The 16,121-nt window shown below is 43.4% G+C and overlaps 2 protein-coding genes across 4 annotated transcripts; both read right to left on the bottom strand.

Moving 5' to 3' along the window:
* Nucleotides 1-3,489: 3,489 nt before the first annotated feature.
* LOC121718613 (N-acetyllactosaminide beta-1,3-N-acetylglucosaminyltransferase 2-like) lies at nt 3,490-15,195 on the bottom strand. 2 transcript variants are annotated; one of them, XM_042103689.1, is made up of 2 exons: nt 15,102-15,195; nt 3,490-5,883 (listed from the first exon to the last, which is right to left on the bottom strand). In XM_042103689.1, exon 2 carries the CDS (start codon nt 5,858-5,860, stop codon nt 4,610-4,612), a length of 1,251 nt encoding a protein of 416 aa, XP_041959623.1. In that variant the 5' UTR covers nt 5,861-5,883; nt 15,102-15,195; the 3' UTR covers nt 3,490-4,609. The 2 variants fall into 2 exon arrangements, with proteins under 2 accessions (XP_041959623.1, XP_041959624.1); XM_042103690.1 differs by lacking the exon at nt 15,102-15,195 and adding an exon at nt 13,703-13,728.
* LOC121718609 (N-acetyllactosaminide beta-1,3-N-acetylglucosaminyltransferase 2-like) lies at nt 8,991-15,236 on the bottom strand. 2 transcript variants are annotated; one of them, XM_042103681.1, is made up of 3 exons: nt 15,102-15,191; nt 13,703-13,728; nt 8,991-11,380 (listed from the first exon to the last, which is right to left on the bottom strand). In XM_042103681.1, the coding sequence occupies exon 3, from the start codon at nt 11,355-11,357 to the stop codon at nt 10,098-10,100; it is 1,260 nt and encodes a 419-aa protein (XP_041959615.1). In that variant the 5' UTR covers nt 11,358-11,380; nt 13,703-13,728; nt 15,102-15,191; the 3' UTR covers nt 8,991-10,097. The 2 variants fall into 2 exon arrangements, with proteins under 2 accessions (XP_041959615.1, XP_041959614.1); XM_042103680.1 differs by lacking the exon at nt 13,703-13,728 and having other exon boundaries at nt 15,102-15,236.
* Between the last annotated feature and the right edge of the window lie 885 nt (nt 15,237-16,121).

The raw sequence follows: 16,121 nt of genomic DNA, 5'->3' as shown, positions 1-16,121 counted from the left end.
TTTGAAAAAGCACTGGTAGTTTACTTACAAGACGATTTATACAGACAGTATCTTCACGAAGTTTAGCGTTTGCAGCCATCTTGAATTTAGTCACGATAAGTCGAGCAACGAGTAAGAATGAACAGCTATGATAAGGGATCAGATTCCAAAAATAATTCAGTGGAAATGCATGGATTCCAGTTGCTGCTACTGGAAGAAACTGGAATCCATGCATTTCCACTGAATTATTTTTGGAATCTGATCCCTTATCATACCTGTTCATTCTTACTCGTTGCTCGACTTATCGTGACTAAATTCAAGATGGCTGCAAACGTTAAACTTCGTGAAGATACTGTCTGTATAAATCGTCTTGTAAGTAAACTACCAGTGCTTTTTCAAAGTTCTCAATGTCTCGTTTTAAATGTCAGGGCCCTAGGAAGTCTACCAATGAAGTGTGGAGATACATTGAGCCTCGTAAATGGGTGTAAAACAGTGATTTATTTGCATGGCTAGCCCGATGCCGAAGCACCACTACTGAAAAAGTTGTTGGTAGCATCGGCTAACTAGCGCCAGATTTTGGAGTGCAGGGGACAAGTCGAGATGGGCTATGAGACATACGTTCACACTCGGTATCATGTTTCAATACACTTTAGGTCAATATCACACCGGAATTCTCCTTTAAGGAAACATTGCTCTAAACTGGTGGAAACATTGCTCTAAACTGGTTTCAAACCTACATTACTGGCAGAGATTTTTATATCAGTCTAGGAGATCATGTATCTGAAAAACATGACTTGCCTTTTGGTGTGGCCCAGGGGAGCTGCCTTGGTCCCCTGCTATTTTCTCTATATATGCTTCCATTGGGAAACGTCATAAGTCAGCATAATGTAAACTTCCACAGCTACGCAGATGATACCCAATTGTATATTTCTGTGGAGCCAACTAACCCAGATGGCCTTTGCTCCCTCACTACATGCCTAACCTCCATTAATCAGTGGATGAGCAAAACATTTTTGAAACTAAATGATGACAAAACAGAGGTACTTCTGGTTGGACCATAACTAAAGCGAGATATTCTTAGTAATCTGGGGAACTTGGCGCACCAGGTCAAACCAAAAGTAACAAGCCTCGGTGTCATCTTAGATGCAGAGTTAAGTTTTAAGCCCCATATCAGTAAAGTTACTCAGACAGCCTATTTCCACTTGAGAAACATTGCCAAAGTGCGGCCCTTATTAACTCAACAAGATGCAGAAAAACTAATTCACGCCTTTATCTCTAGCAGGTTAGACTACTGCAATGCACTTTTCACTGGTCTTCCCAAAAAACATCTAAAGAAACTGGCACTCATACAGAACTCTGCGGCTAGACTTTTAACTAAGACTAAGAAGAGAGAACACATCACCCCTGTGTTGGCTGAACTGCACTGGCTCCCTATTTCCTATAGAATTGATTTTAAGGTTATGTTAATTACTTACAAAGCTCTGAATGGCATAGCACCTTCATATATCTCTGAGCTTTTAATATCTTATCAACCACAAAGGAAACTTAGATCATCCAATTCTAATCTTTTAATCGTACCCAAAGTGCTCCACAAACAAAGTGGAGAAGCTGCTTTTATCCATTATGCCCCCAAACTATGGAACACCCTGCCTCTGTACATCAAGCAGGCGAGTTCAGTAAATATTTTTAAAAAAGATCTGAAAACATACCTGTACAGGAAAGCTTTTAGTTAACTCATCTTATCCTGTAGACTACTTTTTCAGATTATTCTACATCTGCTACTATTGGAGGGCGCAGCCAGCCAGAAGCAGATGGGCTCCCCCTATTTAAGTCAGGTTCTGCTCAAGGTTTCTTCCTGGAATATGGGAGTTTTTCCTTGCCACAGTTGCCATATGGCGTGCTTGTGGGGGGTAAGAGGGTTAAGGCTGCCAGTCTTATGACGTCATTTTCTATATTTTTGATATGTTGCTGAGTGGATCATAAACAGCCCCAGCAATGAAGAAAAGTGATTGATAATGACTGACTGACTATTATTGTGTTACATGCTTCAAATGTAAAGCACTTTGAGCTGCATTCTGTGTATGAAAGGTGCTATACAAATAAAGCTTATTATTATTATTTCCAGCTCTTAAGTGAGAGGACACTTTGCATTTAAAGGAGAATTCCGGTGTGATATTGACCTAAAGTGTGTTGAAAAATGTTAGAGTGTGAAAGAATGTCTCGTAGCCCATCTCGGCTTGTCCCCTGCACTCCAAAAAAAAAAAGGGCCCTGACATTGACCGAGGGCCCTGACATTTAAAACGAGACATTGAGAACTTTGAAAAAGCACTGGTAGTTTAAGATAAGGGATCAGATTCCAAAAATAATTCAGTGGAAATGCATGGATTCCAGTTTCTTCCACAGCAACTGGAATCCATGCATTTCCACGGAATTATTTTTGGAATCTGATCCCTTATCATACCTGTTCATTCTTACTCGTCGCTCGACTTATTGTGACTAAATTCAAGATGGCTGCAAACGCTAAACTTCGTGAAGATACTGTCTGCATAAATCGTCTTGTAAGTAAACTACCAGTGCTTTTTCAAAGTTCTCAATGTCTCGTTTTAAATGTCAGGGCCCTCGGAAGTCTACCAATGAAGTGTGGAGATACATTGAGCCTCGTAAATGGTGTAAAACAGTGATTTATTTGCATGGCTAACCCGATGCCGAAGCACCACCATTGAAAAAGCTGTTGGTAGCATCGGCTAACTAGCGCCAGATTTTGGAGTGCAGGGGACAAGCCGAGATGGGCTATGAGACATACGTTCACACTCTGTAACATTTTTCAACACACTTTAGGTCAATATCACACCGGAATTCTCCTTTAATTATGTTGTGACAATGCAGACCACTATCAACAGTCACTCTGTAAAATGTAGGCTACCCTACTGATGGTAATTTTGATACCATAGATTAAATAGAGACCCAGTCAGACCAATAGTATGAAAAATCAGGAACAGAGTTTATTTACAATGATGCGCATCAAGGGAGAGACAGCATGACTTCACCTAAAGATCCATCAGCTGCTCTAACTAGACAAGGAAATAGTTAGGGTTTAAGTATCCTTCCAGGCTGACGGGAGATGGCGTTGTTCATCCCATCTCACGTGGACTACACTGAATCAGACCCTGATTAAGTGGCAACCTGGCAATCCGGAGCAGATAGCTACTGACGCAGCCATGTAGAACAGTGCAACACTGCAAAGTCATAATATCCCTGCTTATCTCTAAATACAGTCGCACACAGATATACACAGGGACAGTACAGATATCATACAGTCATTACATAGAATCATACTTTTAGTATCAAAGTGACCAACTAATGAGAAATGCAGAAAATTAAACCACATATTGGAATATTGGACATAATGCAGAACATTAAACCATATACTGGAATATTGGACATAATGTTCTATTCCACTTTCTCTCACTACATACCGGTAGTTGAATTGCCTACCACACCACAATAAAACATGTTTTACAGACTTTATTCATTTTGTTATACAAAAAATAAGGCTTAATCTCTTTGTCATGTTCAGAAAAGCACACACTCACACACATCAGCCTTTTAGGCTCTTCGAAGACAAACATTAAGCAGGCTGTCAAGACCACCAACCCACCTGAAGTCTATTTAAGTCTATCAAGGGCACTACGATGGAAGCTGGGAATTGAACCCACGACTTACAGGGTACTGCATGTTAGCCCAGCTCCTTAACCACTACACTACCACCGCCCCTACTATTAATGGTTATTCATTGAGGAATTTATTACATTTATTGATGTACAAATTAAAAATAAATTTGATGAATAAATTATCCAGCAACACACTCAAAGATTTTGGGCACGGTGAAACATCTGTTAAGGACAATAAGCATGACCATGACTGGTGAGGTTATGGGTCATGTTTTTTTTAAGTTTTCTTTTAATTCCAGTGTACCAACATTTCTCAAAATGAACAATTAATTCAAATAAAACATTTTGAATGTGAATTCAAAAGTGGGGGGTAGTGTGCAAAGATCACCCATTAGCTTTCATACACATGATGTACAAATTTCAGAAAACGAAATATCATTTTGAAAAAGTTATCACATCACAAGACATGTAAGAGAGACTGTCAACGTAATGATGACCAGAAAATTAGCAGAATAAGGGGAGAGAAGCCAGCCACTTATCACAAGTATTGTTCACATTCACAAGTATTGTCCATTTGCTGTCCAAAGTCACAAGCATTGTCCATACAAGGCAAAATGGTAGGCTACACAAGGCAATTATAAAATAACTAATAATAATAATAATAATAATAATAATAATAATAATAAAAAACAATAATTAGATCAAATAAATACCCTGGCTAAACCAAACAACCAAGGAGACAGTGAACTTGCTCTCAAGTGTGTATGCTACTAGAAGCCAATCCACCCTACTCCACAAGCATCCAAAACGTTACTTAGTGCTCTAAGGGTCTAAGTTCAGACTAAGTGTCTTTTTTGCAGCTGCCGGCGTACGTTTTACATTATAACCCTATGGATTATTTTTTTTGGGGGGGGGTGGGTTCTGCCAGCAAAAAAGACTAAAAAAGTTGTTAGCAAGTCTTATCCAGCAACCTTAGTCACAGCCTGACATCTCAGGCCAGGGTCCTGTAACCAGGACCAGATTTGGATAACTTCCTGTGGAGTCCGACTGTGGACAAGCATGAGAGCGCTGTAGATGCAAGCATTGTCCCGGTACTTCTCATCAATGTTAAATGTCTTGAAGTCCTTGTGCTTCTCTGGCAGCAGGCCGATTTTCTGAAGGCACATGCCCGTGTAGACGTCGTCGATGGGGTACAACGAGACTTTCTGCGAGGCGTTGTAGAGCCGCATAGCCACGTCGCCCGAGTAGATGTATCCCCCTCCGCCAGCGTACGGTGGGTAGTTGCCCTGGAAGACGCTCTCGGGGATGTAGTACTTTAGCTTCTTGTTGCGGTGCGGACCGGCACCCGTGATCACGTCGCCGATGAAGAGGTCCCGGGACTTGGAGCGCCGGAGCCCGCCCAGGTAGTTCAGAATGCGGTGTGTGTTGACGAAGACGTCGTCGTCGCCTTTGAAGACGTAGCTGACGCCGGGGCAGCTGTGGTGGAGCCACTCCAGGAAGAGAACCTCCTTGACGGTCAGGTTGAAGAAGGTGTCACGGTAGTTCCACTGGAGGATGTCGCCGTGGAGCGCCGACTCATGCTGCACCATCCCCGACAGGTCCGGGAAGTGATCCGTCGACGCGGCGTTGCCGAGGAGAAACACCGTGACGACCTTATGCCCCGCGAACGTGCCCGCGCGGCCCCAGGACTGGCGGATTGCCTGGCGCCGGTCGAAGTGGGGCGACAGGGACTTCACCGCCAGGAGCAGGAACGGGGGCTCCTGGCAGAGGTCCGGCACGTTCAGCACCATGGGGTAGGACCGGCACCGCATGTACCGCAGGAAGTCCTTAAAGCGCTGCGGCAGCTGATCGTAGTCCTTCACTCTCGACGCAACGCTGTGGTCAGGTGCGCAGGGGTCTTCGGGACTCGTGTCGTTTATCCAGGCGAGTATCCCCGCTGGGATGGTGGCGGCGTCCATGAGCGTGTCGTTGCCCGCGGCGATTGCCGACGCGAAGAGCGGGTTGTGTATGTGGTCGAGCAGCTGCTGCCGACGGTTCCAGAAGGCCTCACTGACCGTGAGCTTCTTCCAGAAGCGTGTCGACGGGAATCGAACCTTACTGTTCTGGTCCCTGCCGTGGCTGTACTTCATGGATATGTCCACCAGGATGAAGAGGAGGACGTTGAACATCATCAGGCCCAGGATCCTGTTCTTCATCTGGCTGGTATGCATCTCCACGCTTTAACTTTGTAAACCTGTTAAGACGGGACTCAATTAGAAAGGGATCATCTAGAAAATCAATAGTTCCAAAAGCTCAAGGTCCAACAACAAGATCATAGGTTTGACTTGAATCACTCACACGGATGATAAAACAAGTGTGAAGTGTCACACACACTTTTCCCTGAAACCAACATATGCCACTATCTTAGGGAGTTCATGATTTTTATCTCTCTCTCTCTCTCTCACACACACACACACACACAAACACACTTTTTTCCTGCAACCAACATATGCCACTATCTTAAGAAGTTCATGATTTGTATTTTTCTCTCTCTGTCTCTCTCTCTCTCTCACACACACACACACACTCTCACACACACACATACACACTTCCTCTCCCACAGACAACATTAGGACAGGAGGATCATCATATATTAAAGGAGAATTCCGGTGTGATATTGACCTAAAGTGTATCGAAACATGATACCGAGTGTGAACGTATGTCTCATAGCCCATCTCGGCTTGTCCCCTGCACTCCAAAATCTGGCGCTAGTTAGCCGATGCTACCAACATCTTTTTCAATAGTGGTGCTTAGGCATCGGGCTAGCCATGCAAATAAATCACTGTTTTACACCCATTTACGAGGCTCAATGTATCTCCACACTTCATTGGTAGACTTCCGAGGGCCCTGACATTTAAAACGAGACATTGAGAACTTTGAAAAAGCACTGGTAGTTTACTTACAAGACGATTTATACAGACAGTATCTTCACGAAGTTTAGCGTTTGCAGCCATCTTGAATTTAGTCACGATAAGTCGAGAATGAACAGCTATGATAAGGGATCAGATTCCAAAAATAATTCAGTGGAAATTCATGGATTCCAGTTGCTGCTACTGGAAGAAACTGGAATCCATGCATTTCCACTGAATTATTTTTGGAATCTGATCCCTTATCATACCTGTTCATTCTTACTCGTTGCTCGACTTATCGTGACTAAATTCAAGATGGCTGCAAACGTCAAACTTCGTGAAGATACTGTCTGTATAAATCGTCTTGTAAGTAAACTACCAGTGCTTTTTCAAAGTTCTCAATGTCTCGTTTTAAATGTCAGGGCCCTAGGAAGTCTACCAATGAAGTGTGGAGATACATTGAGCCTCGTAAATGGGTGTAAAACAGTGATTTATTTGCATGGCTAGCCCGATGCCGAAGCACCACTACTGAAAAAGTTGTTGGTAGCATCGGCTAACTAGCGCCAGATTTTGGAGTGCAGGGGACAAGTCGAGATGGGCTATGAGACATACGTTCACACTCGGTATCATGTTTCAATACACTTTAGGTCAATATCACACCGGAATTCTCCTTTAAGGAAACATTGCTCTAAACTGGTGGAAACATTGCTCTAAACTGGTTTCAAACCTACATTACTGGCAGAGATTTTTATATCAGTCTAGGAGATCATGTATCTGAAAAACATGACTTGCCTTTTGGTGTGGCCCAGGGGAGCTGCCTTGGTCCCCTGCTATTTTCTCTATATATGCTTCCATTGGGAAACGTCATAAGTCAGCATAATGTAAACTTCCACAGCTACGCAGATGATACCCAATTGTATATTTCTGTGGAGCCAACTAACCCAGATGGCCTTTGCTCCCTCACTACATGCCTAACCTCCATTAATCAGTGGATGAGCAAAAAATTTTTGAAACTAAATGATGACAAAACAGAGGTACTTCTGGTTGGACCATAACTAAAGCGAGATATTCTTAGTAATCTGGGGAACTTGGCGCACCAGGTCAAACCAAAAGTAACAAGCCTCGGTGTCATCTTAGATGCAGAGTTAAGTTTTAAGCCCCATATCAGTAAAGTTACTCAGACAGCCTATTTCCACTTGAGAAACATTGCCAAAGTGCGGCCCTTATTAACTCAACAAGATGCAGAAAAACTAATTCACGCCTTTATCTCTAGCAGGTTAGACTACTGCAATGCACTTTTCACTGGTCTTCCCAAAAACATCTAAAGAAACTGGCACTCATACAGAACTCTGCGGCTAGACTTTTAACTAAGACTAAGAAGAGAGAACACATCACCCCTGTGTTGGCTGAACTGCACTGGCTCCCTATTTCCTATAGAATTGATTTTAAGGTTATGTTAATTACTTACAAAGCTCTGAATGGCATAGCACCTTCATATATCTCTGAGCTTTTAATATCTTATCAACCACAAAGGAAACTTAGATCATCCAATTCTAATCTTTTAATCGTACCCAAAGTGCTCCACAAACAAAGTGGAGAAGCTGCTTTTATCCATTATGCCCCCAAACTATGGAACACCCTGCCTCTGTACATCAAGCAGGCGAGTTCAGTAAATATTTTTAAAAAAGATCTGAAAACATACCTGTACAGGAAAGCTTTTAGCCGAGATGGGCTATGAGACATACGTTCACACTCTGTAACATTTTTCAACACACTTTAGGTCAATATCACACCGGAATTCTCCTTTAATTATGTTGTGACAATGCAGACCACTATCAACAGTCACTCTGTAAAATGTAGGCTACCCTACTGATGGTAATTTTGATACCATAGATTAAATAGAGACCCAGTCAGACCAATAGTATGAAAAATCAGGAACAGAGTTTATTTACAATGATGCGCATCAAGGGAGAGACAGCATGACTTCACCTAAAGATCCATCAGCTGCTCTAACTAGACAAGGAAATAGTTAGGGTTTAAGTATCCTTCCAGGCTGACGGGAGATGGCGTTGTTCATCCCATCTCACGTGGACTACACTGAATCAGACCCTGATTAAGTGGCAACCTGGCAATCCGGAGCAGATAGCTACTGACGCAGCCATGTAGAACAGTGAAACACTGCAAAGTCATAATATCCCTGCTTATCTCTAAATACAGTCGCACACAGATATACACAGGGACAGTACAGATATCATACAGTCATTACATAGAATCATACTTTTAGTATCAAAGTGACCAACTAATGAGAAATGCAGAAAATTAAACCACATATTGGAATATTGGACATAATGCAGAACATTAAACCATATACTGGAATATTGGACATAATGTTCTATTCCACTTTCTCTCACTACATACCGGTAGTTGAATTGCCTACCACACCACAATAAAACATGTTTTACAGACTTTATTCATTTTGTTATACAAAAAATAAGGCTTAATCTCTTTGTCATGTTCAGAAAAGCACACACTCACACACATCAGCCTTTTAGGCTCTTCGAAGACAAACATTAAGCAGGCTGTCAAGACCACCAACCCACCTGAAGTCTATTTAAGTCTATCAAGGGCACTACGATGGAAGCTGGGAATTGAACCCACGACTTACAGGGTACTGCATGTTAGCCCAGCTCCTTAACCACTACACTACCACCGCCCCTACTATTAATGGTTATTCATTGAGGAATTTATTACATTTATTGATGTACAAATTAAAAATAAATTTGATGAATAAATTATCCAGCAACACACTCAAAGATTTTGGGCACGGTGAAACATCTGTTAAGGACAATAAGCATGACCATGACTGGTGAGGTTATGGGTCATGTTTTTTTTAAGTTTTCTTTTAATTCCAGTGTACCAACATTTCTCAAAATGAACAATTAATTCAAATAAAACATTTTGAATGTGAATTCAAAAGTGGGGGGTAGTGTGCAAAGATCACCCATTAGCTTTCATACACATGATGTACAAATTTCAGAAAACGAAATATCATTTTGAAAAAGTTATCACATCACAAGACATGTAAGAGAGACTGTCAACGTAATGATGACCAGAAAATTAGCAGAATAAGGGGAGAGAAGCCAGCCACTTATCACAAGTATTGTTCACATTCACAAGTATTGTCCATTTGCTGTCCAAAGTCACAAGCATTGTCCATACAAGGCAAAATGGTAGGCTACACAAGGCAATTATAAAATAACTAATAATAATAATAATAATAATAAAAAACAATAATTAGATCAAATAAATACCCTGGCTAAACCAAACAACCAAGGAGACAGTGAACTTGCTCTCAAGTGTGTATGCTACTAGAAGCCAATCCACCCTACTCCACAAGCATCCAAAACGTTACTTAGTGCTCTAAGGGTCTAAGTTCAGACTAAGTGTCTTTTTTGCAGCTGCCGGCGTACGTTTTACATTATAACCCTATGGATTATTTTTTTTTAGGGGGGGGGTGGGTTCTGCCAGCAAAAAAGACTAAAAAAGTTGTTAGCAAGTCTTATCCAGCAACCTTAGTCACAGCCTGACATCTCAGGCCAGGGTCCTGTAACCAGGACCAGATTTGGATAACTTCCTGTGGAGTCCGACTGTGGACAAGCATGAGAGCGCTGTAGATGCAAGCATTGTCCCGGTACTTCTCATCAATGTTAAATGTCTTGAAGTCCTTGTGCTTCTCTGGCAGCAGGCCAATTTTCTGAAGGCACATGCCCGTGTAGACGTCGTCGATGGGGTACAACGAGACTTTTTGCGAGGCGTTGTAGAGCCGCATAGCCACATCGCCCGAGTAGATGTATCCCCCTCCGCCAGCGTACGGTGGGTAGTTGCCCTGGAAGACGCTCTCGGGGATGTAGTACTTTAGCTTCTTGTTGCGGTGCGGACCGGCACCCGTGATCACGTCGCCGATGAAGAGGTCCCGGGACTTGGAGCGCCGGAGCCCGCCCAGGTAGTTCAGAATGCGGTGTGTGTTGACAAAGACGTCGTCGTCGCCTTTGAAGATGTAGCTGACGCCGGGGCAGCTGTGGTGGAGCCACTCCAGGAAGAGAACCTCCTTGACGGTCAGGTTGAAGAAGGTGTCACGGTAGTTCCACTGGAGGATGTCGCCGTGGAGCGCCGACTCATGCTGCACCATCCCCGACAGGTCCGGGAAGTGATCCGTCGACGCGGCGTTGCCGAGGAGAAACACCGTGACGACCTTATGCCCCGCGAACGTGCCCGCGCGGCCCCAGGACTGGCGGATTGCCTGGCGTCGGTCGAAGTGGGGCGACAGGGACTTCACCGCCAGGAGCAGGAACGGGGGCTCCTGGCAAAGGTCCGGCACGTTCAGCACCATGGGGTAGGACCGGCACCGCATGTACCGCAGGAAGTCCTTAAAGCGCTGCGGCAGCTGATCGTAGTCCTTCACTCTCGACGCAACGCTGTGGTCAGGTGCGCAGGGGTCTTCGGGACTCGTGTCGTTTATCCAGGCGAGTATCCCCGCTGGGATGGTGGCGGCGTCCATGAGCGTGTCGTTGCCCGCGGCGATTGCCGACGCGAAGAGCGGGTTGTGTATGTGGTCGAGCAGCTGCTGCCGACGGTTCCAGAAGGCCTCACTGACCGTGAGCTTCTTCCAGAAGCGCGTCGACGGGATTCGAACCTTACTGTTCTGGTCCCTGCCATGGGTGTACTTCATGGATATGTCCACCAGGATGAAGAGGAGGACGTTCATCAGGCCCAAAATCATCAGACGCAGAATCTTGGTCTTCAACTGGATGGTCTGCATCTCCACACTTTAACTTTGTAAACCTGTTAAGACGGGACTCAATTAGAAAGGGATCATCTAGAATAGAGGTCATCAAATGGCGGACCGCGGTCCAAGTCTGGACCCTGACATGATCCTATCCGGACCCGGACCATAATAGCCTAATTTAGATTTTAAAGTAAGATTTCAAAGCTGCGCTAAATGTTTCGTAGGTTAGGATAACAGCATTTACTTCAGTAGCTTCAGGAACCATCAAAACTGTCACGTCCATAATGGCAACTAAATAAGCTACCATGGCATTGTGTTGGCGTTATGGATGTGACAGTTTTGCGCGGAATTGCCCTGGACCTACTTGAATACCCCCGATCTAGAAAATCAACAGTTCTAAAAGCTCAAGGGCCAACAACAAGATCATAGATTTGACCTAAAACACTCACACAGATGATAAAACAAGTGTCATGGATCAAATCTGTATTGTGCTATAAATGACAGTAAAACGGTGATGGACCACCTGAAAAGCATGCGGAAACCTTGCAAGCGTGACCAACAGGCCTGTCAGGAGCTCATAAAATCTTGTTAGCATGCTAGCGTACAATTCAGGTCACTTCAGGACAAATAGCTTCTACCTCAGAGCTATATGAGAACTGAACCAAGCCAAGCATTGATACCAGAGGCCTGCATGTGTGACATCTGCGCAGCAATACAGTTACTCTATAGAACACTGGAAGATGCTTACATTACAACTGTCACTTTGAATGTAAACTGTCCTGTGACATGATGACATGACTCCAGTAGCCTACTGGTCCATAGGGTCACTACAATTCAGCAAGGGTGTGGACCATTGTCAAAATGTGCAAATTAGCATGTTGGCATTAAACTCATGTTCACTTATAGTAGCTGTCCATAGAATAAGCAAGTATACACAAACCCCATATCACAAATCACCAGCTAGATGTCATACAAATAGTCTGTGCAAAATTGTGCAAATTGGCGTTTATCACCACATTGTGCAAATTAGCATCTCTCATCAGGACTCATCTCATGTTCACTTACAGTACATATCCATAAAAATGTGCAAAATGGCGACTCTTTATCACATTGTGCAAGTTAACGTCTGTATCAGAACTCATGTCATGTTCACTGATAGTACAATGCACAATTGCACAATTTTGACAATGAATACCAATTTGCACATTTTGCACTATTTTGCACAATTTTGCACAGTCTGTTTTGACATCTGATCATTGTGTATCCTGTGGACAGAGAATGAGGTCATGTTTTTTGTAGTTGTTGGATTCCTGTAATTTCTGTATATAGTGTATGTAGGTGTTTCTGGAAAATGTAGATATGTGTATGGATGTATGTATGCACTGCATTACTGAACATGTATTGGCTATTGCTGTGATTGGATAATTACTTGCCTGTGTAACACCACTGTGTGATCATGTGATCACTTAATTGTACATATATGGGTGTCTTTGGATTGTTGACTCACGTCTGATGAAGGGCTTGAGTGGGCCCGAAACGTCACGGTAAATAAACTCTAACTTGGGAGCATATACTGGTGTTGCGGACTTTTTCCCCTCTCTCTCACTACAGCAAGTGTGCAATATCTCTTCATGTAATAAAACTTAGGCGGGGATCACATTAGCCAAGTGGCAGGTTTTCTTTTGTTCTCTATGGTTCTGCAGCGGAACGGTGGCAGCGCTGGCGTAACGCTAGTGTTGAACAAGCTGAGCGTTGAACTTGGTTCAACTTTCAAAGTGCAACACGAGCATATTCAATTGACAAACTGTTTGTGTTGCTTAGGAACTAGATAAAACTTAGCGTTGTGTTACGTTTGCCGCTGCCACTTACTGCTGGCTGATGTGATCCCCGCCTTATTGTAGCCTACTGTATTTTTTGTTATTGTATTACAAGTTACAGCAAATATAATATGTTATGTCAGAATGCACCATCATGGTTTGTGCTCAGTTTTATTGTAGGCTACTGTGCAATGACAAGAAAGGAATCTGCCTGTGTGTGTGTCTGTCTGTCTGTGTGTCTGTCTGTGTGTCTCTTGGCAAAATTGATGGCATACTGTGCTGACGGCTTTTCATACATACTTGCGGGATTTTCCCACCCGCGACACAGAACTACTTGTGGGAACATCAGCCATGTTTATCTGTCTGTCTTTCACATGACCATATATAATCAACATGGATGTAAACATGATACGAAATACAGGCCAGTTACAACACATAGGCTACAGTGTAGCAGAGCAGATAACTTACTCTTGAACAACTACCCTGAATTGAAGTCAAAGTTTAATTAATCTGAAAACACATCTTTTGAAAAAGGGCTGCAAAAAAAAGAGAGAGACTAACCTGGTTACAGATTAGCACCACTTCACCTGGATGAGTGAGAACCATAGTCCATAGTCAAAATAATGTAGGCCTACGCATGTTATCATTTACATACACACACACACACAACATAATGAGCTGATTGTGAAAAACTCACATGCTGGTCTGGTCCTATGTACACACACACACACACACACACACACACACACACACACGCATGTAAATGAATGTGGGGGGGGGGGGGGGGATGTCAATTCTGGGTCTGCTAAGCCAGTGTTTGCCCGCGGTGGTAAGAAGCCGCGGCATTACGCAACACTCTCACCGCCGGGCTAATCTCCGGCACATGCCGCGAGCACACACTTCCCCATGAGCTTGTTCCCACAGCACTCTCCAACAGACTTTCTTGCTCTCTTTCCTTCTACCTATGTATCTAGCACACTTTTGTTTTTATACCCTGTTTATACCCTCTCTCTCTCTCTCTCTCTCTTTCTTTCTTGCCATTTGCTGAGGCTGGACGGGCATCATGGGTTTCTCATTCCTCCATCCTCGTGACCCTAATTAGCAGACTGCACAGTCACTGTTTCTGCTGGCGTGCCTGCGCTGCTCTCTTCTGCTCTGCTCTGTGCTGAGCCTGTTGCCTCTACTCCTCACCACTCAACGGAGGTTTTGAAATAAAGCAAATAAGGTTTTATTTGCGTGTGCATTGCCTTGGTTGCTGGTATGCACGTGAATGTGCTGGTATGCACACACACACACACACACACACACACACACAAACTCTCTTATCCCCACCATCTCACATACACTTGTGTACACATAAGCACAAGCACTCTGTCTTTCTCTTTTTCGCTCTCTATTAACTTTCTCTTGTGCATGTTATCACTCTCTTTCTTTTTCTTTCTTTTTCTCTCTCATTCACTCACACAATCGTTCTTATCCAGACATGCACACAGGCATAAGCACACAATCTCTCTTTCTGTTTCTCTCTCTCACGTAACTCACCCTCTTGTATATATTACCACTCTCTCTCTCTCAACACACACACACACTCTCTCTCTCTCTCTCTCTCTCTCTCATGCACACACACACACACACACACACACACACACACACAGAGAGAGAGAGAGAGAGAGTTCTTGCTCACACTTGATGTAAGGACATAAACAGGCAATCATTTACTGTAATAAAACATGTGAGCATTTTTAGGGCCGTACCTAATCATAACACCAATGGTTACTGATCTTATGATAAAATTCTGCCTTGTCCCGATCCGTTGGTACAAAATCACCCCCCCCCCCCCCCACACACACACTTTTAAATTTTTTGTGTGACTCTTTCTTTCCTATTACAATAAATACAAATTTGCATTAAAAAGGTGGATGCAAAAAAAAAAAACAGCCACTGAGGCCTTCTCTCTTACCTGGGAGAGGAGGGAAAACAAACAAACAAACAAACAAACAAACAAAAAGTCCAAGGTTCAGCTGCGAGAGGCCACTCCTGTTCGTCCCCCAGGCCTGCGTGCCCTCCAGGTTTGACCCATAGGGTTGGTCTGGTGTTCTCCTGGAACACCCAGAGGACAGGAGTCGGACAACAGGCCGCAGAGGCCAGAGAGGAAACCACCTGAGAAAAGGAGGTAGAGGAAACAGATCATGAATGGACTGTGTGTATGTGTGTGTGTGTGTGTGTGTGTGTTAGGTCTGCAATATGTGCAATATGAACCAACACAATTACCTAATCGCAAAAGCTACAAATAATCGTGCAGTTAATTTTGTCACACTATTTGACTTTTATATTAATGTCATCCTCCTTGACTTCTGGTTGGTGGGTGTGCGTAGTGCGTAAGGGGTACAGGAATTCTGATTGGTGAGCTTCACAGTCGGTCGGGGGTGCTGTGCTTCTTGTGCACTGGGCGTGCTCACCAATCAGGGGTGGCCCAGTTTTTCTCAGTCGCTTTGGTGCTTTTCTCAGATCAGAATGAACATTCTCATAACTATTAGTTCAACCTCCACAACATTTAGTAATTTGTGCACATCATAGTAGCAATTTCTCCTTCCTCTGAACAAATTGCAAATGCTTTTGAACATGTATCAGTTGCTTTGTCATGTCAGTCAAAATGAACTATACTTATGGATGCTGAATAGTCGTTCCCAATAAAACTAATAGTCTTCATTTCATTGCTTGAGTCATTACATACAACATTGGTGAACTAGTTATCAAATTCTGTCACAATGCTGTAGAATTGCAAAGAGCATAAAACTGTGAAACGTACATATTCAGTGTCTTGTACTCACTTACTCCCCTAACTACAGCAATTTGTAACTTTACTGTAGTTTTCACCGAGTTCTGACCTTTTTTGCATGGGAAAACACTGAGAGCATAACCTATCGTAATGAAAACATGACAAAGCCATTTGACTATCTTGTTCATAAACGATGGTGTC

Source organism: Alosa sapidissima, chromosome 9, assembly GCF_018492685.1.
Source record: "Alosa sapidissima isolate fAloSap1 chromosome 9, fAloSap1.pri, whole genome shotgun sequence".
Classification (NCBI taxonomy): domain Eukaryota; kingdom Metazoa; phylum Chordata; class Actinopteri; order Clupeiformes; family Clupeidae; genus Alosa; species Alosa sapidissima.
This window is presented reverse-complemented; position numbering and strand designations above follow the sequence as displayed.

What these genes read in the sequence shown, in the direction of transcription:
- LOC121718613 (XM_042103689.1), bottom strand. Translation starts at nt 5,860, where the DNA reads ATGCATACCAGCCAGATGAAGAACAGGATCCTGGGCCTGATGATGTTC.
- LOC121718609 (XM_042103680.1), bottom strand. Translation starts at nt 11,357, where the DNA reads ATGCAGACCATCCAGTTGAAGACCAAGATTCTGCGTCTGATGATTTTG.